At 41.5% G+C, this 27,272-nt stretch overlaps 1 protein-coding gene across 1 annotated transcript in view; it reads right to left on the bottom strand.

Moving 5' to 3' along the window:
* LOC138850959 (uncharacterized) overlaps window positions 1–27,272 on the bottom strand; it is a 96,714-nt gene that overhangs the window by 31,017 nt on the left and 38,425 nt on the right. The window contains exons 4-6 of the mRNA XM_070096831.1: window positions 26,253–26,390; window positions 25,560–25,815; window positions 6,650–6,744 (exon numbers count right to left, since the gene is read on the bottom strand). Coding sequence (XP_069952932.1) covers window positions 6,650–6,744; window positions 25,560–25,815; window positions 26,253–26,390 — 489 coding nt within the window. The remainder of the gene's footprint in view (window positions 1–6,649; window positions 6,745–25,559; window positions 25,816–26,252; window positions 26,391–27,272) is intronic.

The raw sequence follows: 27,272 nt of genomic DNA, 5'->3' as shown, positions 1-27,272 counted from the left end.
CAGGGACTAGTGGACTGATACCTGTCAACACGTCACCATAATGATGTTAATTAAGAGAGTCCAGGGACTAGTGGACTGATGCCTGTCAACACGTCACCATAAGGATGTTAATTAAGAGAGTCCAGGGACTAGTGGACTGATACCTGTCAACACGTCACCCTAATGATGTTAATTAAGAGAGTCCAGGGACTAGTGGACTGATACCTGTCAACACGTCACCATAAAGATGTTAATTAAGAGAGTCCAGGGACTAGTGATGCCTGTCAACACGTCACTGATGTTAATTAAGGGAGTCCTGTCTAACATACCTGTCAACACGTCACGATAATGATGTTAATTAAGAGAGTGCAGGGACTAGTGGACTGATACCTGTCAACACGTCACCATAATGTTGTTAATTAAGAGAGTTCAGGGACTAGTGGAGTGATACCTGTCAACACGTCACTATAATTGTGTTAATTAAGAGAGTCCAGGGAATAGTGGACTGATACCTGTGAACACCTCACCATAATGATGTTAATAGTGGACTGATACCTGTCAAGAGAGTCCAGGGACTAGTGGACTGATACCTGTAAACACGTCACTATAATGATGTTAATTAAGAGAGTCCAGGGACTAGTGGACTGATGCCTGTCAACACGTCACTTTAATGATGTTAATTAAGAGAGTCCAGGGACTAGTGGACTGATATCTGTCAACACGTCACCATGATGATGTTAATTAAGAGAGTCCAGGGACTAGTGGACTGATATCTGTAAACACATAATCATAATGATCTTAATTAAGAGAGTCCAGGGACTAGTGGACTGATACCTGTCAACACGTCACCATAATGATGTTAATTAAGAGAGTCCAGTGGACTAGTGGACCATAAGGATACCTAGTGGAGTGATACCTGTCAACACGTCACCATAATGATGTTAATTAAGAGAGTCCAGAAACTAGTGGACTGATAACTGTGTCACCATAATTGTGATAATTAAGAGAGTCTGACTGATACCTGTCAACACGTCACCATAATGATGTTAATTAAGAGAGTCCAGGGAGTAGTGGACTGATGCCTGTCAACACTTCACCATAATGATGTTAATTAAGAGAGTCCAGGGACTAGTGGACTGATGATTGTCAACACGTCACCATAATGATGTTAATTAAGAGAGTCCAGGGACTCGTACACTGATATCTGTCAACACGTCACCATAATGATGTTAATTAAGAGAGTCCAGGGACTAGTGGACTGAAACCTGTCAACACGTCACCATAATGATGTTAATTAAGAGAGTCCAGGGACTAGTGGACTTATGCCTGTCAACACGTCACCATAATGATGTTAATTAAGAGAGTCCATGGACTATTGGACTGATACCTGTCAACACGTCACCATAATGATGTTAATTAAGAGAGTCCAGGGACTAGTTGACTGATACCTGTCAACACATCACCATAATGATGTTAATTAAGAGAGTCCAGGGACTAGTGGACTGATACCTGTCAACACGTCACAATAATGATGTTAATTAAGAGTTCAGGGACTAGTGGAATGATACCTGTCAACACGTCACCATAATGATGTTAATTAAGAGAGTCCAGGGACTAGTGGACTGATGCCTTTAAACACGTCACCATAATGATGTTAATTAAGAGAGTCCAGGGACTAGTGGACTGATATCTGTCAACACGTCACCATAATGATGTTAATTAAGAGAATCCATGGGCTAGGTGACTGATGCCTGTCAACAAGTCACCATAATGATGTAAATTAAGAGAGTCCAGGGACTAGTGGACTGATACCTTTAAACAAGTCACCATAATGACGTTAATTAAGAGAGTTCAGGGACTAGTGGACTGATACCTGTCAACACGTCACCATAATGATGTAAATTAAGAGAGTCCAGGGGCTAGTGGACTGATACCTGTCAACAAATCACCATAATGACGTTAATTAAGAGAGTTCAGGGACTAGTGGACTGATACCTGTCAACACGTCACCATAATGATGTTAATTAAGAGAGTCCAGCGACTAGTGGACTGATACCTGTCAACACTTCACCATAATGATGTTAGTTAAGAGAGTCCAGGGACTAGTGGACTGATACCTGTCAACACGTCACCCTAATGATGTTAATTAAGAGAGTCCAGGGACTAGTGGACTGATACCTGTCAACACGTCACCATAATGATGTTAATTAAGAGAGTTCAGGGACTAGTGGACTGATACCTGTCAACACGTCACCATAATGATGTTAATTAAGAGAGTCCAGAGACTAGTGGACTGATACCTGTAAACACGTCACCATAATGATGTTAATTAAGAAAGTCCAGAGAGTAGTGGACTGATACCTGTAAACACGTCACCATAATGATGTTAATTAGGAGAAGAACTAATTATTATTTGCTTATGAAATCAAATTGTTTTATTCATTTACAATTTAAATTTTTAAATCTTATTCTGTTTATTGTGTGCGTGTGGGAGGGAGGGCATTTACCTAGTTATATTTACTTACGCTCAAGTTTGCGGGTTTAGAGCACTACTCTTGTTCTCGTGTCCCATAGCTGGGTTGGTAGAGCACTCTGCTCTACTACTTGTTGCGGCTGAAAACATTAGGAAGTGTTTCCTTAAGGTATCTGCTGTCCATGTTCACCTAGCAGTAAATAGGTACCTTGGTGTAAGTAGAAAGGTACACAATTAACTTAATTTGCCTGAAATGCTTTGCATAGCAAGGGGCTTTTTCTTCACTTAGTCTCTGTTGTATTTTCATTTATCCCAAGATTGGTTCGTATCAAGTGTGTCCAGCTAGCTTATTCATTGTATAATTAGAATGGAATACTTCCTAGCATATCTGTGACTAATTTCAGTTCCTGGGAAACTAAGATAGTTTGCGGGATGGGTCACTGTGCCTCATATAAGACATGTAATAAGAGAAACACATTTGTTCTCTCATCCTGGTTCCTCTCTTATGTTAAGATGAACTCAACTATGACTGGAGTTGCAATATTGTCAACAAATATGATAGTAGGAACTCCCTGCTGAGAAAACTTGTATTTAAAAACAATGTTTTGGTCACCGCGTCAAGTTTTTATGAAAAAGTTCGTTATACGCACGTTGTCTTTTTAACGCATAGTGGTCTGTTTTTGTTTGTTAGATTCGGTATACATAAAGTATTGTTATTAAAAGTCTTCACGAAAATCGGCCAAAATACAAATGAATTAAAAAACAAAATCTGGATTTGACAACAGATTTAATCATCGTGACATATTGGCAACGACAAAATTGTTTTGCACATTGTCTGCTGATAAAGTCCAAATCGATTATTATAACGTGGAAAATATTGTAATATTTCTAATTTTCGTCCCTCATATAAATAAAGTTGGTAAGTTGTGGACATTGTCTTAAAATATCTGCTTTTAACCCCCAGAAATGCAAAAACTTGAAGGCTATTATGAAAATCCAACCATCAGATTGTAAAACATTCATTACTGAATGTTTATGTGAAAACCGTTGCATTCCTTTCATTATTAATTGTATAATTGCACAATAATAGCAAATAGGTAAATAACTATGCTGTTGACCTCTTCCCAGGACTGACATTTACCATTCTTCAACTGAGAAGTTTCTCTGGTAATTTAATTGATTTTCACTGATATTTCCAGGATGATTCTCGTAAGTATTCACTCATTCCATTTTATCATCATCTTCATCACTTGATTACTTTTACTGAAATTTATCACCCTATATAAAATATATTTTGCTTCTCTTTATAACGGGTTTTGATATTTATCACATGTGACTCGTCATGGTTTTTATTTATATTTTTCTTCTCTTCATTTTTTTATATTTTTTTTTTCTGGCTGAAGTGAATTCATTCCAGTTCGACCCTGACAGGAATGTATTTTCCATTGAATTATTTGCTCTGCACACCATCTTAGTCTAATATTTGCTTCAATTAGTTTTTCAACCAATGGCTATTATTTTCCTCCTGAGTTTTATAGGTCAAAGCTGTCAGTAATTTCTTTGCCTATCTAGACGAGAAACAATCATTTGCTGTCTTTGTGTTTAAGTTAATGTTCTACAGAAATCCTGAAACAAATTCACTTATTACCTGGCAAATTCATCTTTTAAAAGGAAGCAGTATTCTTCTCATCTAATGTTTCCTGCCTGCTACATGTACCTTTAAATATATGAAGGTCAGGATACAGTGGTCACAGGCTCCTACAAGGAATCTAAGTCGACCTTCTTGTTGTACCGTTAAAGTCAGACAAATTTTGCAAATTCATAATCTTCAATAGTTCTTATGAGATTTCTGACAAGATGAAAAATATATTAGTCATAACATATATCAGATTTGCTTTTAACATTTCTTCATGAGTTTGGAAATCTAATGTTTCTCAGTCTATTTCCCATTACCAAATTCCCCAGCGATTGGGATTATTTTTATCCATCCTCTAAGCAGAGTTATTCCTTATTTGATGGTTGTTGTGGCATCTTTGATAGTGTATTTACTGGCTGTTTTAATCTGTTGCAAGCCCTGTATGCTTCTCTCACTGTACTGTTACAATCATGTAGTCTGTCATCCTAGCACAGTTACATTGTACTGTTACAATCATGTAGTCTGTTATCCTAGCACAGTTACATTGTACTGTTACAATCATGTAGTCTGTCATCCTAGCACAGTTACATTGTACTGTTACAATCATGTAGTCTGTTATCCTAGCACAGTTACATTGTACTGTTACAATCATGTAGTCTGTCATCCTAGCACAGTTACATTGTACTGTTACAATCATGTAGTCTGTCATCCTAGCACAGTTACATTGTACTGTTACAATCATGTAGTCTGCACAGTTACATTGTACTGTTACAATCAGTAGTCTGTCATCCTAGCACAGTTACATTGTACTGTTACAATCATGTAGTCTGTCCTAGCACAGTTTCCTGTTACAATCATGTAGTCTGTTATCCTAGCACAGTTACATTGTACTGTTACAATCATGTAGTCTGTCATCCTAGCACAGTTACATTGTACTGTTACAATCACGTAGTCTGTCATCCTAGCACAGTTACATTGTACTGTTACAATCATGTAGTCTGTCATCCTAGCACAGTTTCATTGTACTGTTACAATCATGTAGTCTGTCATCCTAGCACAGTTTCATTGTACTGTTACAATCATGTAGTCTGCCATCCTTGCACAGTTACATTGCAGTATTACAATTATGTAGTATGTTATCCTAGCACAGTTACATTGTACTGTTACAGTCATGTAGTCTGTCATCCTAGCAGTTACATTGTACTGTAGTCTGTCATCCTAGCACAGTTACATTGTACTGTTACACTCATGTAGTCTGTCATGTACATTGTACTGTTACAATCATGTAGTCTGTCATCCTAGCACAGTTACATTGTACTGTTACAATCATGTAGTCTGTCATCCTAGCATGTAGTCTGTCATCAGCACAGTTACATTGTACTGTTACAATCACGTGTATCCTAGCAGTTACATTGTACTGTTACAATCATGTAGTCTGTCATCCTAGCACAGTTACATTGTACTGTTACAATCATGTAGTCTGTCATCCTAGCACAGTTACATTGTACTGTTACAGTCATGTAGTCTGTCGTCCTAGCACAGTTACATTGTACTGTTACAATCATGTAGTCTGTCATCCTAGCACAGTTACATTGTACTGTTACAATCATGTAGTCTGTCATCCTAGCACAGTTACATTGTACTGTTACAGTCATGTAGTCTGTCATCCTAGCACAGTTACATTGTACTGTTACAATCATGTAGTCTGTCATCCTAGCACAGTTACATTGTACTGTTACAGTCATGTAGTCTGTCATCCTAGCAGTTACATTGTACTGTTACAATCATGTAGTCTGTCATCCTAGCAGTTACATTGTACTGTTACAATCATGTAGTCTGTCATCCTAGCAGTTACATTGTACTGTTACAATCATGTAGTCTGTCATCCTAGCACAGCTACATTGTACTGTTGCAGTCATTTAGTCTGTCATCCTAGCACAGTTACATTGTACTGTTACAGTCATGTAGTCTGTCGTCCTAGCACAGTTACATTGTACTGTTACAGTCATGTAGTCTGTCGTCCTAGCACAGTTACATTGTACTGTTACAATCATGCGGTTTGTTACATTTACATTTTCCAATTTGGAAAAACTTTTTTTCTGGTTTAAAATATCTTATCTCTCTCAAGTCTCTTACTATTAAGTAGTAGTTTCTTGGATGTATTGTTAGAAATCATTGGAATTATTCAAGTCTTTGTGAATACTTCTAGGTTGATGGCCTCCACACACCGACCTTAAACTTATTTACAATGTTTTCGTTAAATTAGCATTTGTTTATAAGCTTCAAGGCTCTTCTTAAACTTAATTGTTTTCTAGTGAAAAAAATTAAGTTTTAATGCATCCGGGAATCTGACACTGTGAAAAAACTCAGTATTTGAGCAATACAAATAGTAAAAATATGATGATAAAAATGATTAATTTTTAGGCACCTCAAGTTATTTAAATGTATTATCTAGCCTTAAGTTTTTTTCTCATTTTTTAATACATCTACAATATTAAAGATTTCTTCACACTTAGGCAATTTATTTCCAACATTTAGTTGTTTTTTCTTTCAGTACTTACGTTTTGTTCCTTCCGAAAGGCAGAAAGACGGTAACATAATCTAAGGGAGCCAGCAGGAAGGTGTTGGTAGTGATGTTGGCTCCGTAGGGCCAACTCTGCAACATAGAAGGAAGTAATGTGCATTCTGCACCAACTGGAGACGTAAAGTGCACCGTGCAACACATAGGATGCACATTGCAACATTGGGATTTCTAAGAAAAACTGTGTGATAAATGGTTTACAACCAACAAGTTGAAGATTGAGACATTTATACAATGTTCGGGAATCTTTATTGAAGAAACGTTTCACCACACATTGGCTTTATCACTTTCTATATGACTGATGGACTGCTGAACACATCGATTCCAGGCTGAAGGACTGATTACCTCAAACTCCTACTCTCCATACGCCTTTCTGCTCTGTATTGGACTGATGCAGCCACTGTGTAGCGAAACGTTTGCTCAGTAAAGATTCTCAAATGGTGCATACGTATCTCAATCTTCAATGAAAACTGTTTAGTGACATGTATGGAGTACCCTACAATGAAAGAACAAGTTAGGCATTCCTTGCTAAATAAAAAGAAGTAAAACACACCTTGCAATTTAGGTATAAGCAAGACACACCTGGAGAAGAAAGAAGTGTAGAGGAGAGAGAGAGATTTTGGGAGATGTTAAGCGAGTGTGTAAGAGCTTTTGAGCCAAGTGAAAGAGTAATTGTGGTAGAGGACCTAAATGCTAAAATAGGAGAAGCACTGAGAGTGTGGTAGGTAAGTTTGGGGTGCCAGGTGTAAATGATAGTGGGGAGCATTTGATTGAAATTTGTAGAGAAAGAGGTTCGGTTATAGGAAACATATTTTAAGAAAAAGAGGATAAATAAGTGTACAAGATATGATGTAATACATAATAACAGTAGTTTGTTTGACTACATATTGGGAGATAAAAGCCTGTTGGGTCGACTTCAGAATTTACATGTTTTAGAGGGACCACAGATATATCAGATCACTTTTTAGTTGTAGCTACAGTGAAAATAAAAGGTAGATGGGATACAAGGAAACTTGAAACAGCAAGTAAGAGAGAAGTGAAGGTTTATAAGCTAAAGGAGGAGGCAATTAGAGTAGGATATAAACAATTGTTGGAGTACAGATGGGAGAGTGAGAATACAGGCAATGAGGTAGAAGATATATAGGGTAAGTTTAAGAATTTAGTGTTAGAGTGTTTAGTAGAAGTTTGTCATTACAGGAAAGTGGGTGTGGGAGGGAAGAAGAGCGATTGGTGGAATGATGTAAAGAGAGTAGAAAGAGAGAAAAAGTTAGCGTATGACAGGTTTTTACAAAGTAGAAGTGATTCAAGGAGGGAGGAGTATATGGATAGAAAAAGAGAGGTTAAAAGAGTAGTGAAGCAAAAGAGAGCGCAGGCGAGATGTTATCAACAAATTTTGTTGAAAATAAGAAAAAGTTTTGGAGTGAGATTAATACGTTGAGAAAGCCTAGGGAAAGAATGAATTTGTTAGTTAAAAATAGGGGAGGAGAGTTACTAAATGGAGAGTTAGAGATAGCAGGAATTGTAAAATTTTGATGAAGATAGGGAAGCTGTGATTTCGTGTATAGGGGAAGGAGGAATAACATCGTATAGGAGTCAGAAATAACCAGTTGATTATGAGGGAAGTGCGTGGGGCAGTGAGTAGAATGAAAGGGGGTAAAGCAGATGGGATTTACGGGATAATGATAGAAATGTTAAAAGCAGGTGGGATATAGTTTCGGAGTGGTTAGTGTTTTTATTTAATAAATGTATGGAAGAGGGTAAGGTACCTAGGGATAAAAGAGAGTGTAATTTTATAAGGGAATAAGTCTATTGAGTATACCTCTTAAAGTGTATGGTATAGTTATTATTGATAGAATTATGAATAAGACATAGAGCAGGATACCAGATGAACTAGGAGGCTTTAGGAAAGGTAGGGAGTGTGTAGACCAAGTGTTTACAGTGAAAAACATAGGTGAACAGTATTTAGATAAGGGTAAAAAAGTTTTTGTGGCATTTATGGATTTGGAAAAGGCATATGATAGGGAGGACAGGGGGCCAATGTGGCAATACATGGAATAGGAGGTAGGTTATTGAAAGCGGTAAAAGTAGGCCTTAGACAAGGATGTGTGATATCAACATGGTTGTTCAATATATTTATAGATGGAGTAGTAAGAGAAGTGAATGCTTGGGGGTTGGCAAGAAGTGTGGGATTAAAAGATAAAAAATCAAACACACAGTGGGAGTTGTCAAAGTTTCTCTTTGCTGATGACACGGTCCTTTTGGGAGATTCTGAAGAGAAGTTGCAGAGATTGATTGATGAGTTTTGTAGGGTATATAAAAGAAGAAAGTTAAAAGTGAATATAGGAAAGAGTAAGGTGATGAGGATAACAAAAAAAATTAGGTACCGAAAGATTGGATATCAAATTGGAAGGAGAGAGTATGGAGGAGGTGAAAGTCTTCAGATATTTGGGAGTGGATGTGTCAGCAGATTGGTCTTTGAAAGATGAGGTGAATCATAGAACTGGCGAGGGAATGGTGCACTGAGGAGTCTGTGGAGACAAAGAACTTTATCCATGGAAGCAAAGAGGTGAATGTATGAGCATATAATTATATTAACACTCCTGTATGGGTGTGAGGCATAGGTGGTGAATGTTGCAACATGGAGAAGGATGGAGGCAGTGGAGATGTCATATCTGAGGGCAATGTGTGGTGTGAATATAATGCAGAGAGTCTGTAGTTTGGAGATTAGGAGGTGTGGGATTACCAAAACTTTTATCCAGAGCTCTGAGAAGGGGTTATTGAGATGGTTTGGACATGTAGAGAGGGTGGAAAGAAACAGAATGACTTCGAGAGTATACAAATCTGTAGAGGAAAGAAGGCGGGTAGGGGTCGGTCTAGGAAAGGTTGGAGGGAGAGGGTTAAAGGAGGTTTAGTGTGCGAAGGGCATGGAGTACCAGCAAGAGTGCATGAGCGTGTTAGACAGGAGAGAATTGAGAGAAGCAGTTTTTAGGATTTGACGTGCTGTTGGAGAGTAAGCAAGGTAACATTTATGAAGGGTTTCAGGGAAACCGGCAGGTCAGACTTGAATCCTAGAGATGGGAAGTACAGTGTCTGCACTCTGAAGGAGGCGGTGTAAATGTTGCAGTTTTATAATTGTAGTGTAGGCATGCCTCTGGCAAGACAGTGATGGAGTGAATGATACGGCCGATGTGTTAATAATAATAAAATAATAAGACACACTACAAGATACGAAGAAGTAATCACACATTGCAACAAAGAGATACACAAGGTGCACGTTGCAGTTTACAACACACAAGGCATACCCTGCAACATATAGAGAGGAATAGCACACACTGCAACTTAAGGAGAAAAATAGAACACCCTGCAACATAGAAATAAGGCACACCCTGCAACATAGGAAGACACTGCAAGAAAAGAGATGAGAAAGGTTCACTCTGAAACGGATAAGGGACACTACAACAATGGCAGAAGTCAGGTGCGCACTGAGACACAGGATAAAAACTGAGGAAACTTTGTAACAGAGGGAGAAATAAGACATGCTCTCCAGCACGGAAAAAAAAGAAAAATAAAGTGTGCTCAACAAAACATAGGCGTTCTTTGTATAAGACTTCGAAAAGCATGCACTGCATCTCCAGTGAGGGAGGGAGGGAGGGAGGAGGAAGGGAGGGAGAGGGAGAGGGAGAGGGAGAGAGGGAGAGAGAGGGAGAGAGAGGGAGAAAGAGAGGGAGAGAGAGGGAGAGAGGGAGAGAGAGAGAGGGAGGGAGAGGGAGGGAGGGAGAGGGAGAGAGAGAGAGAGAGGGAGGGAGGGAAGGAGGGAGAGAGAGGGAGGGAAGGAGGGAGAGGGAGGGAGGGAAGGAGAGGGAGGGAGAGAGGGAGAGGGAGGGAGGGAGGGAGAGGAAGGGAGGGAGAGGGAGGCAGGGAGAGGGAGGGAGAGAGAGATGGAGGGAGAGTGAGGGAGGGAGGTAGGGAGAGAGAGGTAGGGAGGGAGGGAGAAGGAGGGAGAGTGGGAGAGGGAGGGAAGGAGGGAGAGGGAGGGGGGAGGGAGGAAGGGAGAGGGAGGGAGGGAGGGAGGGAGAGGGAGGGAGGGAGGGGGGGAGGGAGGGAGAGGTAGAGAGGGAGGGAGAGAGAGGGAGGGAGAGAGGGAGGGAGTGAGGGAGAGGGAGAGAGAGGGAAGGAGGGAGGGAGGGAGGAAAGGAGGGAGAGGGAGGGAGGAAAGGAGGGAGAGAGAGGGAGGGAAGGAGGGAGAGAGAGGGAGGGAGGAAGAGGGAGGGAGGGAGGGAGGGAGAGGGAGGGAGGGAGAGGGAGGGAGGGAGGGAGGGAGGGAGGGAGAGGGAGGGAGAGAGAGAGGGAGGGAGGGAGGGAGGGAGGGAGAGGGAGGGAGAGGGAGGGAGGAAGGGAGGGAGGGAGAGGGAGGGAGGAAGGAAGGGAGGGAGGGGAGGGAGGGAGGGAGGGAGGGAGGGAGAGGGAGCTCGGAGGGAGAGGGAGGGAGGGAGAGGGAGGGAGGAAGGAGGGAGGGAGATGGAGAGGGAGGGAGGGAGATGAAGGTAGGGAAGGAGGGAGGGAGGGAGGGGAGGGGGAGGGAGAGAGGAGGGAGGGAGGGAGAGGGAGGGGGAGGGAGGGAGGGAGGGGGAGAGAGAGGGAGGGAGGGAGAGGGAGGGAGGGAGAGGGAAGGAGGGAGAGGGATGGAGGGAGGGGAGGGAGATGGATGGAGGGAGGGAGAGGAAGGGAGGGAGGGAGAGGGAGGGAGGGAGAGGGAGGGAGGGAGAGGGAGGGAGGGAGAGAGAGTGAGGGAGGGAGGGAGGGAGAGGGAAGGAGAGGGAGGGAGGGAGGGAGGGAGGGAGAGGGAGGGAGGAAGGGAGCGAGGGAGAGGGAGAGAGGGAGATGGAGAGGGAGGGAGGGAGGGAGAGGGATGGAGGAAGCGGAGGGAGGGAGAGGGAGGGAGGGAGGGAGATGGAGGGAGGGAAGGAGGGAGGGAGAGGGAGGGAGGGAGGGAGGGAGGGAGAGGGAGAGAGAGAGAGAGAGAGAGAGAGAGAGAGAGAGAGAGAGAGAGAGAGAGAGAGAGAGAGAGAGAGAGAGAGAGAGAGAGAGAGAGAGAGAGAGAGAGAGAGACAATAATCTCAAGACAAATGACAGATTTTTTTGACTACCACTCACTACTTTGTGATCGTCAATATGGCTTCAGGAAAGGTTACTCTGCTGCTGATCTATTGTTAAACCTCTCCACTAAGTGGGACCAGTCACTGGATGAATCCAAAGTCAGCTGTGTGGCAGCACTGGACATTGCTGGCGCTTTCGACCGGGTGTGGCACCAGGGCCTCTTAGCAAAACTTCAAGCACTGGGAATTGCAGGCTCTACGCTATGTCTCCTCAGTGATTACCTTCATGGTAGATCTCTAAGTGTAGTCCTCAATGGAACGGAATCAGCAAGGCATCCTATTGGGGCAAGCGTTCCACAAGGAAGTGTGCTGGGTCCACTGTTATGGAATGTCTACTTCAACGACCTTCTTCATCTCATCCCAGAATCACATGCATATGCAGACGACTGTACACTGACATTCACTTATCCAAGAGAAGAAATGCCAGGTGCTCTAAGCTACATCAATCACCAGCTGAGAGCTATATCAGCTTGGGGAAATAGATGGCAAGTAACATTTGCACCTGAGAAAACGCAAATGATGATTGTCTCTAGGCACCATGATGGTAATGCTGGTGCAGTAGTAAGGATGAATGGGACGATGTTGGCACCTGGAGAAGAAGTTGATATCCTTGGGGTGAAATTTGACTCCAAACTAACCATGAAGAACCATGTTGTAAATCTTGCAAACAAGGCAGCCAGGAAGCTTACAGCACTTCGCCGTATCTCGCATCTGCTTGACAGTAGGGGTTGCAAGATCCTGTACGAGGCACAAGTACGCTCGCACCTTGAGTATGCTCCACTTTCTTGGTTTGCCTGCCCCCCCTCTCATCTGCGACTGCTTGACAGAGTAGAGAACAGAGCAAGACGTCTCATCTCTCGCCTGGACCCATCCTGGATAGATCTGTCATTTCAGCAGAGCCTTCAACATAGGAGGGATGTGGGTGGCCTTACTGTTATGTACAAGGCCAATATTGTCAAAATACCACACTTGGATCCACTTCGAGGACAGCGTGAAACAAGCTTTTATGCCACAAGACGGGCAGAAAGCAGCAACTTCACTCTGGCTGTACCCTTCTCCAGAACATCACTCCATCTGAGATCATACATACCCAGGATGACTCGAGTATGGAACACATTCGTACAGCATAATGATGTCAACGAGATAACGTCAGTTGATCAAATGAAAATGCTGGCCCACAGATGGCTCCAACTTCATCCTGTTCCCTACTTGTATGTCTCATAACAAAAAAATGCTTTCAAATGAGCTGATGTAGGTAACAGCTCTTAGCTTGCCAATAAAGTTAGGAATCCTTAACCTGTAAATAGCTGTCAATAAAGCTAGGGATCCTTAACCTTGTCAAACCCTGTGTAAAAAAAAAAAAAAAAAAAAAAAAAAGAGAGAGAGAGAGGGTGCTATTCAACACTGAGGAAGAAAGTAGTAGTTTGTAATACAAAAAAGGGGAACTGCTCTGGTATACAGGAAGAGGAATATGCTCTGCAAGTCAGGGGAAGAGAATGCTCTCATATACATATCGAGAAGTAGGTCATAATCTATGACAAAAAGGGAGAAGAAGCGACAGCTATGCAACATAGAGAAGGAAATGTTCTGACAGACAGGGATAAGGAGGATGTGCTCTGCTTTACAGGGAGAAGCGGCACATAATTTGCAGATATGTGATCACTGCGAGCAACATACCTGCTGGTAATTACCAAGCAGCTAAAGAGTGGTAACGATCTATTCATTAGATTAAAAAAGTCGACGGTACCCCTCACATGGGGGCGGTTGAATGATCCAGGAAATGGGATTTGAGGGAAAAAGGACGCTGTAAGGGTGGCATTAGAACCAAGGGAGCGTTTATTCCACAAAATCTATATTAGAAAATCTAAAAGACGAAAAATCAAGTAACATAAATGGTTAACAAAGAGAAAAGTTAACATAGAGATACACACGAAAGCAAAGTTTTATTTTATTTTGTGGTCTGAAGTTCAGAGTTAAAATTGCGAACGTTTGGGTACGCCACGGGCCAGCCAGATCAGACAGCAGACTCCGAGGGTATCGGTGATGATCGGATTTTCATGTCTGTTAGGGCTGAGGCTCTAGGTTTGTAGGCACCGCAAGTTATCTTCACTCTTGTAATGTACATTTTAAAGTATAATAAAGATATGACTGAGATTATTATTATTATTATAATAAAAAAGAAGCGCTAAGCCATAATGGCTATGCAGCGATATGACTGAGAGATATTGATGGAGGGACGCCAGAGGATGTGTAAGTGTTGCTGTGTTAAGGCTGTAATTTGGATTTTCTTCGTTTTTAGCTGTAACACTCATCCTGATAATAAAGCAACACCTCACAGCATCTCATGGTTTCCTGGTATATTATCTTGGGGTTTGCATGCTCTTTCAATGGTTTACATTTGCTAAAAACGTTTTATTTTGCTGTTCTATCTCACCCAGAACCAGACATTCTCACCCGTCCCCAGGTTTGTTGGGGGACCCCACAACAACCAGAACCAGACATTCTCACCCGTCCCCAGGCTTGTTGAGGGACCCCACAACAACCAGAACCAGACATTCTCACCCGCCCCCAGGCTTGTTGAGGGACACCACAACAACCAGAACCAGACATTCTCACCCGTCCCCAGGCTTGTTGGGGGACCCCACAACAACCAGAACCAGACATTCTCACCCGTCCCCAGGCTTGTTGAGGGACCCCACAACAACCAGAATCAGACATTCTCACCCGTCCCCAGGCTTGTTGAGGGACCCCACAACAACCAGAACCAGACATTCCCACCCGTCCCCAGGCTTGTTGGGGGACCCCACAACAGCCAGAACCAGACATTCCCACCCTTCCCCAGGCTTGTTGGGGGACCCCACAACAGCCAGAACCAGACATTCTCACCCGTCCCCAGGCTTGTTGGGGGACCCCACAACAACCAGAATCAGACATTCTCACCCGTCCCCAGGCTTGTTGAGGGACCCCACAACAACCAGAATCAGACATTCTCACCCGTCCCCAGGCTTGTTGAGGGACCCCACAACAACCAGAATCAGACATTCTCACCCGTCCCCAGGCTTGTTGAGGGACCATACAACAACCAGAATCAGACATTCTCACCCGTCCCCAGGCTTGTTGAGGGACCCCACAACAACCAGAATCAGACATTCTCACCCGTCCCCAGGCTTGTTGAGGGACCATACAACAACCAGAATCAGACATTCTCACCCGTCCCCAGGCTTGTTGAGGGACCCCACAACAACCAGAATCAGACATTCTCACCCGTCCCCAGGCTTGTTGAGGGACCATACAACAACCAGAATCAGACATTCTCACCCGTCCCCAGGCTTGTTGAGGGACCCCACAACAACCAGAATCAGACATTCTCACCCGTCCCCAGGCTTGTTGAGGGACCCCACAACAACCAGAATCAGACATTCTCACCCGTCCCCAGGCTTGTTGAGGGACCCCACAACAACCAGAATCAGACATTCTCACCCGTCCCCAGGCTTGTTGAGGGACCATACAACAACCAGAATCAGACATTCTCACCCGTCCCCAGGCTTGTTGAGGGACCCCACAACAACCAGAATCAGACATTCTCACCCGTCCCCAGGCTTGTTGAGGGACCCCACAACAACCAGAATCAGACATTCTCACCCGTCCCCAGGCTTGTTGAGGGACCCCACAACACCCAGAACCAGACATTCTCACCCGTCCCCAGGCTTGTTGGGGGACCCCACAACAACCAGAATCAGACATTCTCACCTGTCCCCAGGCTTGTTGAGGGACCCCACAACAACCAGAATCAGACATTCTCACCCGTTCCCAGGCTTGTTGAGGGACCCCACAACAACCAGAATCAGACATTCTCACCCGTCCCCAGTCTTGTTGAGGGACCCCACAACAACCAGAATCAGACATTCTCACCCGTCCCCAGGCTTGTTGAGGGACCCCACAACAACCAGAATCAGACATTCTCACCCGTCCCCAGGCTTGTTGAGGGACCCCACAACAACCAGAATCAGACATTCTCACCCGTCCCCAGGCTAGTTGGGGGACCATACAACAACCAGAGTCAGACATTCTCACCCGTCCCCAGGCTTGTTGAGGGACCCCACAACAACCAGAATCAGACATTCTCACCCGTCCCCAGGCTTGTTGAGGGACCATACAACAACCAGAATCAGACATTCTCACCCGTCCCCAGGCTTGTTGGGGGACCCCACAACAACCAGAATCAGACATTCTCACCCGTCCCCAGGCTTGTTGAGGGACCCCACAACAACCAGAATCAGACATTCTCACCCGTCCCCAGGCTTGTTGAGGGACCATACAACAACCAGAATCAGACATTCTCCGGTCCCCAGGCTTGTTGGGGGACCCCACAACAACCAGAATCAGACATTCTCACCCGTCCCCAGGCTTGTTGAGGGACCATACAACAACCAGAATCAGACATTCTCACCCGTCCCCAGGCTTGTTGAGGGACCCCACAACAACCAGAACCAGACATTCTCACCCGTCCCCAGGCTTGTTGAGGGACCCCACAACAACCAGAATCAGACATTCTCCGGTCCCCAGGCTTGTTGGGGGACCCCACAACAACCAGAATCAGACATTCTCCGGTCCCCAGGCTTGTTGAGGGACCCCACAACAACCAGAATCAGACATTCTCCGGTCCCCAGGCTTGTTGGGGGACCCCACAACAACCAGAATCAGACATTCTCCGGTCCCCAGGCTTGTTGGGGGACCCCACAACAACCAGAATCAGACATTCTCCGGTCCCCAGGCTTGTTGGGGGACCCCCACAATATTTATATATGTTCCCTTGTTGTTTTGCTGTGATTTACATTTTTTTATATTTGTTTTCTTGTAGAAATTATTTTTGTTGTTTTCTGTAATGGTAGACGTTGTATTCGTTTATTTATATTTTTGTAATAACACTTATTACGTATTCGATTTTTTATTTAACATTCGTAATCGTATTCAACTAAGAACCTTCTTGATATGACTTTTGTACTTAAAATTTCAAAACCAAAATTGAATTTAAAAACCTTGATACAGTAAAAGACACCTCAATAAATATACCCCAGAAATGCTGATGGTTGTGTCTACAAGATTCCGTGGAAAACGCGTAATAAAGTTTATTACTGTCAAAGTGAAAACAAAAGTCTTAAACTAAGATTAGAACACAAATATAACAGAACCAGACATGAGTCTAATGCTGTGTTTGTTCATGTGAACAAACAGGATGAAACAAATATAGCTGAATCAAGCTTCATAAAAAATGTTAATTTTAATATGAATATTTGCTAAGGGTTCTGAAAATTAGATTCATTTACAATTAATAAAATTTGGGAAGAATTTAAGCTATGTAGGACAGGTCCTTGACTCTCTCACCCATACCATACTGCGACGGTTGTAATGTAGAAAGTGAGGTGACATCTCAGCCTACTATGTTACTATTTTTATTCAATTATTATTGCAGGTCTTTAATAAAGCGAGAATCCACGAGAGCACATAGAAGTTCAATATTTTTTTCAGTGACTATATATATATATATATATATATATATATATATATATATATATATATATATATATATATATATATATATATATATATATATATATATATATATATATGCCAAACAATCACTCTGAAAGATTAGAGAAATTCCAAGCGCTTTCGTGGCTACTCACTTTATCAAGGAACTATGAAAGTAAAGCATCCAAGGAAGGTATATGAGGGGTCTGGCCAACACCTCACTATCAGATCCCACAACGGTTAAACACCTGACACGCGCCGGCCCAACTGGACAGGTCTTTGCACAACAACCAACAAACTATTCTACCCAAGAAAATTTTTTAAATTATTATTTGTCCAGTGTATTATTAAATTGTTCCCAAATTCTATTAATTATAAATGGATCTAATTTATATAAACCAAAGGAAATATTCATATTATTGTCAAAACTGCTTTTTATGAAACAAGATTCAATCATATTCCTGTCGACCATGGACTTGCTTGATACTACTTTCTCAACTTTTTGAAAATCAATTGGATGGTTAAAATCTCTTACATGAATAAATAGAGCATTGAAATCTTGTCCAGTTCTAATGCTATATTTATGTTGTTTTAATCTTAAGTTGAGAAAGTAGTATCAAGCAAGTCCATGGTCGACAGGAATATAATTGAATCTTGTTTCATAAAAAGCAGTTTGGCAATAATATGAATATTTCCTTTGGTTTATATAAATTAGATCCATTTATAATTAATAGAATTTGGGAAGAATTTAATAATACACTGGACAAATAATAATTTAAAAAATTTTCTTGGGTAGAATAGTTTGTTGGTGGTTGTGCAAAGGACCTGTCCAGTTGGGCCGGTGCATGTCAGGTGTTTAACCGTTGTGGGATCTGATAGTGAGGTGTTGGCCAGACCCCTTATATACCTTCCTTGGATGCTTTACTTTCATAGTTCCTTGATAATGTGAGTAGCCACGAAAGAGCTTGGAATTTCTCTATTCTTTCAGAGTGGTTGTTTTGCATATTCTGAAATCACCTGTTTACTCTGATGTTATTGCATATATATATCTATATATATATATATATATATATATATATATATATATATATATATATATATATATATATATATATATATATATATATATATATATATATATATTTAGGAGTAGAAATGTCAGCAGATGGGTCTAAGAAAGATGAAGTGAATCACAGAATTGATGGGGGGATGGTGAGTGATGCATTGGGGAGTCTGTGGAGAAAAAGAACTCTGTCCATGGAAGCAAAAAGGGAAATGTATAAGAGTACAGTTATTCCACTGCTCTTATATGGGAGTGAAACATGGGTGGTGAATGTTGCAACAAGGAAAAGGCTGGAGGCAGTGGATATGATATTTCTGAGGGCAGTGTGTGGTGTGAATATAATGTGGAGAAATTGCAGTTTCTAAATTAGGATTAAAGGCGGGATTACCAGAGGGCTGAGGAAGGGGTGTTGATGTGGTTTTGACATGTAGAGACGGTGGAGGGAAATACAATGACTTCGAGAGTGTTTAAATCTGTAGTGGAGGTAAGACGGGGTAGGGATCGACCTAGGAAAGGTTGGAGGGAGGGGGTAAAGAAGGTTTTATGTGCGAGAGGCTTGGACTTCCAGCATGTGTGATAGGAGTGCATAGAGACAAATGGGTTTTAGGACTTGACGTGCTGTTGGAGAGTGAGCAAGATAACATTTATGAAGGGATTCAGGAAAATCGGCAGGCCGGCCTTTAGTCCTGGAAAAGGGAAGTACAGTGTCTGCACATTGAAGGAGGGGATTTAATGTTACAGTCTTATAACTGTCTTGTAAGCGCGCCTCTGAAAAGACAGAGGCTAGTACACCAAACGGTCAGAAGGATGAAATTAGCTGTGAAGGACCCACACCATCAAATGTTCTCAGATCACAGTGCAGCACCTAGCTCTGCTGGGTGCGTGATTCTTGTAGGAATGTATAGTACCATAGGTTAGAGCGTCAAGGAATTTTTGCTCTTCATGAGGTGGGCTAAAACAACATGAGTTCGAATCCTCGGCTAGTTGAAGTGTTATTAAAAACTTTTTTTTTTTTGGTTACTCTCTCTCTCTCCCTCTCTCTCTCTGTCTCTCCCTCTCTCTCTCTCTGTTTATAGTCCCTTGATAATTTGAGAAGTCACGAAAGCGCCTGGAATTTTGCTTTTGTCTCTACATCCACATCAGGACTCGAACGTGCAAACTCTGTAACCGAGTCCACGGTACTTTACAATGGAGCCAGACCCCAGATAATTATGGCGCCTGTTTCCAAACTGTTAAGCATTTTTAATCTCTTTCATTGTCCACTGCATGTGGCAGGATTTGATGAAATAACTTAGAAAACAAACCTAGTGCCCTGAGGTATGGGGAAACATCGTCTAGTTTCGTGTAGTCGCCCATACTTATCTGGGGTCTGGCTCTGTGGTAAAGTTCTGTGGACTTTGATACAGAGTTTGAATGTTTGTTGTGGACGTAGAAAGAGTGTTTGTAAATAATTTCCACTGTTTGTGAATTGTTAAGCATATATATGCATATATTTATCTTACCTATCCTAACCAGAGGCAACAAGTTATTAATGAAGATGTGTTATTTAACTGATGTTAAATAACAAAAAAGGCACAATACCGTGACTGGAACGATATACAAATAACTCACACATAAAAGAGAGAAGCTAACGACGACGTTTCGGTCCGATGCTGAAGTATGATACTGAAGTTTCTTAATAAAATACAATCATAAAAGAATCACACACTCAGCAGAGCTAGGTGTTGTACCGTTATCCGAGGCACATGATGGTGTGGGTGCCTCAGAGCTAATTTTATTCTACTTTTCGTTTGGTGAACTAGCCTCCACAAGAAGTATATATAGCATTGTAACCACGAACGAGTGGTATTCAATAGATAACAACACTGCGACTAGCTGGGGGATCGAATCCTTGTTGTTTTAGCCCACCTCACGATGAGTGAAAATTCCACGATTCACTAACCCATGGGACCATCCAATCATACAAGAATCATGCACCCAGCAGAACTGTATGTTGTACTGTGATCTAAGGATATACGATGCTGTAGGTGCCTCAGAGCATATTTCCGTTTGTTGTGCTAGCCTCCACAAGTAGTATATATAGTATTGTAACCACAAATGAGTAAAATTTAAACAATAACAGCAGTGCGACTAGCCAGGGAAACGATCCCATGTTGTTTTAGCATGCCTAATGGTAAGAAAAAATTCAGTCCTACAAAGGTAGTGAATTTTCATTCACCGAAAAAGAAAAATTTTCATCATTCACTCCATCACTGCTTTGCCAGAGGCGCGTTTACGCTACAGTTATAAAACTGCAACATTAACAACCCTCCTTCAGAGTGCAGGCACTGTATTTCCTTCTCCAGTTTCCCTGAAGTCCTTCGTAAATGTTGCCTTGCTTACACTCCAACAGTACATCAAGTCCTAAAAGCTACTTGTTTCCCTTCACTCCTACCTAACACGCTCGTCCATGTATGCTGAAAGTCCAACCCCTTCAGACACTAAAGCTCCTTTACTCCATCCCTCCAACCTTTCCTCGGCCGACCCCTACCCCGCCTTCCCTCCACTACAGATTTATACTCTCTCGAACTCATTCTATTTTGTTGAGGTGGTTCTATCCGAACCACCTCAACAACCAATTCCTCAACCCTTTGGGTAATAGTTTTCATAATCCCACATCTCCTCCTAATTTCCAAACTACGAATTCTCTGCATTATTTTCACACCAAACATTGCTCTCAGAAAACTGCCTCCAGTTTTCTCCTTGATGCAACATTTACCACCCATGTTTCACACACATACTACAGCGTTGGTATAACTACATGTATACTCTAATACATTCTCCTCTTCGCTTCCACGGACGTTCTTTATCTCCAGAGACTCCTAAGTGCACCAGTTACTTTTTCCCCTCATCAATTCTATGATTCACCACATCTTTCATAGACCCATTTGCTGACACATTCACTCTAAATATCAGAATACATTCACCTTCTCCATACTTTGACCCTCCAATCTGATATCCAGTCATTCGTCACCTAATTTTTTTGTTATCCTCATCACCTTAGTCTTTCCAATATTCACTTTTAATCTTCTTCCTTTACATTCCCTACTAAACTCATCCACCAACCTCTTCAACCTCTCTTCAGAATCTCAAAAAAGCAGTGTCATCAACAAAGAGTAACTGTGGCAACTCCCACTTTATTTTAGATTCTTTATCTTTTAACCCCACACCTGTTGTCAACAACCGCGCATTCACTTCTCTTACAACCCCATCAATAAATATATTGAATAACCACGGTGACATCACACATCCTTGTCTAAGGCGAACTTTTGCGGGGAAATAATGTCCCTCTCTCCTACATACTCTAACCTGAACCTCGTTATCCTCGTGAAACCTCTTCACTGCTTTCAGTAACCTACCTCCTATTCCATACATTTGCAACATCTGCCACATTGCCCCCCTGTCCACCTTGCCATATTCCTTTTCCAAAGCCATAAATGCCACGCAAACCTTTTCACCATCACCTAAATATTGTTCACCTATATGTTTCACTGTAAATACTTGATCTACCCACACTCTACTTTGCTAAAGCCTCCTTGTTCATCTGCTTTCCTACTCTCCGTCTTACTCTTAATTCTTTTAATAATAACTCTACCATACACTTTACCAGGTATATTCAACGGACTTATTCCTCAATAATTTTTGCATTCTCTTTTGTCCCCTTTGCCTTTATACAAAGGAATTATGCATACAAAAGCTTTTGATAAGTGCGATCATGGTGTAATAGCACACAAAATGCGTGCTAACTGGATATCTGGCGAAGTAGACAGATGGATCTTCAACTTTCTACTCAATCGAACATAAAGAGTAGTGGTAAACAGAGTTAAATCGGAAGCTGCCATAGTGAAAGCTCTGTTCCACAAGGCAAAGTACTCGCCCCTGTCCTGTTACTCATTCTCATAGCACCTTATCAACTTTTGCAGACGATACTAGGATCTGCCTGAGAGTGTCATCTATTGCGGACACGGCAAATCTCCAAAAAGATATAAATCAAGTTTTCCAATGGGCAACGGAGATCAATATGATGTTCAATGAAAACAAATTCCATCTACTCCGTTATGGAGAACTGGAGGAAATATTACCTAGAACTGAGTATACTACAAACTCAAATCACACAATAGATCGGAAAAGCAATATGAAGGACCTGGGGGTGATAATGTCCGAAGATCTCACCTTCAAGAACCACAACACTGCCACTATCATCTGCAAGGAAACTGATATATGGTTAATGAGAACGTTAGATACAAGAGATGCCAAGTTAATGATGATCCTTTATAAATCACTTGTTCTCTCTGGGCTGGAATACTGCTGTACATTAACATCCCCATTGAAGGCAGGTGAAATTGCAGACGTAGAGAATGTACAGAGAACCTTTATTGAACGAATAAGTTCCATCAAACACCTTAACTACTGGGAACGCCTGGAAGCACTTGACTTGTACTCACTGGAGTGAAGGCGAGAGATATATATCATAGTCTACACCTGGAAGATTCTGGAAGGACTAGTCCCTAATCTCCACACAGAAATCACTCCCTACAAAAGGAAAAGACTTGGCAGGCGATGCAACATACCCCCAGTGAAAAGTTGGGGCACCACTGATACACTAAGAGGAAATACAATAAGTGTCCGGGGCCCAAGACTGTTCAACAGCCTCCCATCAGCCATAAGAGGAATTACCAATAGACCCTTCGTTGTCTTCAAGAAGGAGCTGGACAGATACCTAAAGTCAGTACCAGATCACCGGGGCTGTGGTTCGTGTGTTGGACTACGTGAGGCCAGCAGTAACAGCCTCATTGATCAGGCCCTGATCCACCAGGAGGCCTGGTCATGGACCGGGCCACGGGGGTGTTGATCCCTGGAATGCCCTCCGGGTTGCATCCAGGAATGTTCTGTGCCAATCCCTAGATACCTTACCCTCTTCAATACATTTATTAAATAAAAGCACCTACCACTTCCAACCTATATCTCTACCTGCTTTTAACATTTCTGTCTTAATCCCATCAATCCCAGCTGCCTTACATTATATATATATATATATATATATATATATATATATATATATATATATATATATATATATATATATATATATATATATATATATATATATATATATATATATATATCTTGGCTTATAATAGCAACGCTCATCTTGCCATATAGGACAAGTGAAAATTATATGTATGCAATATATATATCGTCGTGCCGAATATGTAAAACTGGTCAATTAGCAAGAACTCATTTAAAATTAAGTCCTTTCGAAAATTTTCTCTTATACGTTTAAAGATATATATTTTTTATTAATGTTAATGTAAAAATTTACAATTTTGCATCAGAAGAATCTTAGAAAACTTACCTAACCTTATTATAACAAGAACAATTTATTTTAGCCTAACCCAACTAAATATATTTTAGATTTGTTTACAATAATTTAATACTAAACAAACACAGAATGATTTTCGCGAAATTATTGCATACACAAATTTTCGCTCAAATATATTTTTTTTGTTACGTACAGAATGATTTTGGCGAAATTATTGCATACACAAATTTTCACTTGTCCTGTATGGCAAGATGAGCGTTGCTATTTAAGCCAAGATCGCAAGTTCTGCCTATTCGGCACGACATATATATATATATATATATATATATATATATATATATATATATATATATATATATATATATATATATATATATATATATATATATATATATATATATATATATTATTAACATACTGGCCGATTCCCACCAAGGCAGGGTGGCCCGAAAAAGAAATACTTTCACCATCATTCACTCCATCACTGTCTTGCCAGAAGGGTGCTCTACACTACAGTTTTTAAACTGCAACGTTAACACCCCTCCTTCAGAGTGCAGGCACTGTACTTCCCATCTCCAGGACTCAAGTCCGGCCTGCCGGTTTCCCTGAATCCCTTCATAAATGTTACTTTGCTCACACTCCAACACCACGTCAAGTATTAAAAAACATTTGTCTCCATTCACTCCTATCAAACATGCTCACGCATGCCCGCTGGAAGTCCAAGCCCCTCGCACACAAAACCTCCTTTACCCCCTCCCTCCAACCTTCCCTAGGCCGACCCCTACCCCGCCGTCCTTCCACTACAGACTGATACACTCTTGAAGTCACTCTGTCTCGCTCCATTCTCTCTACATGTCCGAACCACCTCAACAACCCTTCCTCAGCTCTCTGGACAACAGTTTTGGTAATCCCACACCTCCTCCTAACTTCCAAACTACGAATTCTCTGCATTATATTCACACCACACATTGCCCTCAGACATGACATCTCCACTGCCTCCAGCCTTCTCCTCGCTGCAACATTCATCACCCATGCTTCACACCCATATAAGAGCGTTGGTAAAACTATACTCTCATACATTCCCCTCTTTGCCTCCAAGGACAAAGTTCTTTGTCTCCACAGACTCCTAAGTGCACCGCTCACCCTTTTCCCCTCATCAATTCTATGATTCACCTCATCTTTCATAGACCCATCCGCTGACACGTCCACTCCCAAATATCTGAATACATTCACCTCCTCCATACTCTCTTCCTCCAATCTGATATCCAATCTTTCATCACCTAATCTTTTTGTTATCCTCATAACCTTATTCTTTCCTGTATTCACTTTTAATTTTCTTCTTTTGCATACCCTACCAAATTCATCCACCAACCTCTGCAACTTCTCTTCAGAATCTCCCAAGAGCACAGTGTCATCAGCAAAGAGCAACTGTGACCCTAGCATTTACTTCTCTTACAACCCCATCTATAAATATATTAAACAACCACGGTGACATCACACATCCTTGTCTAAGGCCTACTTTTACTGGGAAATATATATACACACACACATATATATATATATATATATATATATATATATATATATATATATATATATATATATATATATATATATATATATATATATATATATATATATATATATATATATATATATATATATATATATATATATATATATATATATATATATATATATATATATATATATATATATATATATATATATATATATATATATATATATATATATATATATAATATGATCTACTCACCGATTGTGCGATTACTGAGCAATTGAAGTTATTAGTGTAATTTTTTATGCCAAAGTAAGGCGATGTCCACCGGAAGCATCCACCAACACTGGTTATATTACAGGTGGGAATACCAGGAGAAGTGGTTGTGGTGGTAGTGGTTATGGTAGTTTTAGTAGAGGAAGTGGTTGTTGTAGTTGGTGTGCTGGTGGTAGTTAACTTTGTGGTAGTTTTTGTTGTGGTTGGTGTGCTTGTGGTAGTTGTTGAGGCCGTTGTCCTGAAAAATCGAATAAAAATATCACTTAAGATATTAATATTTCTAATATTTCCTAACGAGGCAATCTCTCACCTCTGTTAACACAGACACACTTCCTTTCTTCACAGCTGCTCATATTTTTCTCTGTTCACCTAGACACAGTTTCTCCTGTTTACATTCACACACTTTCACCTGTTTACTCCTAGACACACTCCCGCCTGAGTCACACTTCCATCTGTCTAGTCCCAGACACACCTACCTATAAACTCCTACCTGTAAACCCCCAGACACACCCCCATCGTCAAACCCCAGACATTCCTCACCTGTCAACCCCCAGAGACATTACCACCAGTCCACACCAGGGCACTCTTGAAAGACTCTTATTTCCCAGATACACTTTCACGAGTCTACACCCAGATATTCTCCAACATGTCTATGCAGGTTCTTTTCTAACTTACGTGCATCCTGTAATCGGTATGAAGGACACATTTGCAGACCATCCGGTGTAAAAATTAGTAGTGGTGGAGAAGAAGAGCATCATTGTACTCTGGGGTGACGTGAACACCTGACCTGGTTGTATGTCCGTACCGCAGTACCTGTAATGAAGAGAAAGAAAGTCCATGAAAGTAATAAAGAACTGACAAGATTTTAAGTCTGTATCACAGTACCTGTAATGAAGACGAACAGGATCATTACGTCCCTGAATGTCATACAGAGCTGACAGGGGTCTTAGTAATTGTGTTCAGCAATGACGAGAAGGTCTCAATAGGTGCTACTTCCCTACCGAAGTACCTGAAATGCACTTCTTCGTGTCTAGGGACGACGAGAAGACTTTACCGTGTGTTATGTCGCTGGTACTACACCCGTATTTATAAGTGAATATTATAGCTCAAAGCTTAGCACTAACTGGCTTCCATTGAGTGTCTGCAACAAAACAATAAAAATGGTGATACAAATGTTATCAAAAACATCCTTGGGAGTGAGTAGTGGAATGATTGGGTTGGAGATGTCCCGGATCTGGTCAAAGTAGTGATCACCTGAGTCGACTGTTTGTTCACGTGGGTTGGAGCAAAGGTTAGTTGAGCTAAACTAGTAGTCAGTTTGGTTGGAAGGGTAAGTTGGGATGGAGTAGGAGATACTGTAGTTGAGAAGTGATCACTCAGATTATTAAAGTTAACTGCGTTGTAGCGGGTAATTTGAGTTGTAGAAGTTGGTTGAATTTGTGGACAGTTGGGTTGCAGGAGTGGTCGGTTTATTTAAAGTAGTAATCAGCTGTAAATGTAAACACACACACACACACACACACACACACACACACACACACACACACACACACGACCGCGACAGAACACAAGAAGAAAGGGAGAAACTGAGAGAGATGGTACAAAGGCGAAAGGAGGAAAGAGAGGGGATGGAGAAGACAGACAGGAGATCCCAGACCCAGGAAGAAGATCTAATACAGCCTCCCTCACAACTTT

This window comes from Cherax quadricarinatus, chromosome 55 (genome assembly GCF_038502225.1).
Source record: "Cherax quadricarinatus isolate ZL_2023a chromosome 55, ASM3850222v1, whole genome shotgun sequence".
Lineage (NCBI taxonomy): Eukaryota > Metazoa > Arthropoda > Malacostraca > Decapoda > Parastacidae > Cherax > Cherax quadricarinatus.
The sequence above is the reverse complement of the archived record's forward strand: the minus strand, read 5'-3'. Positions and strand labels throughout refer to the sequence as shown.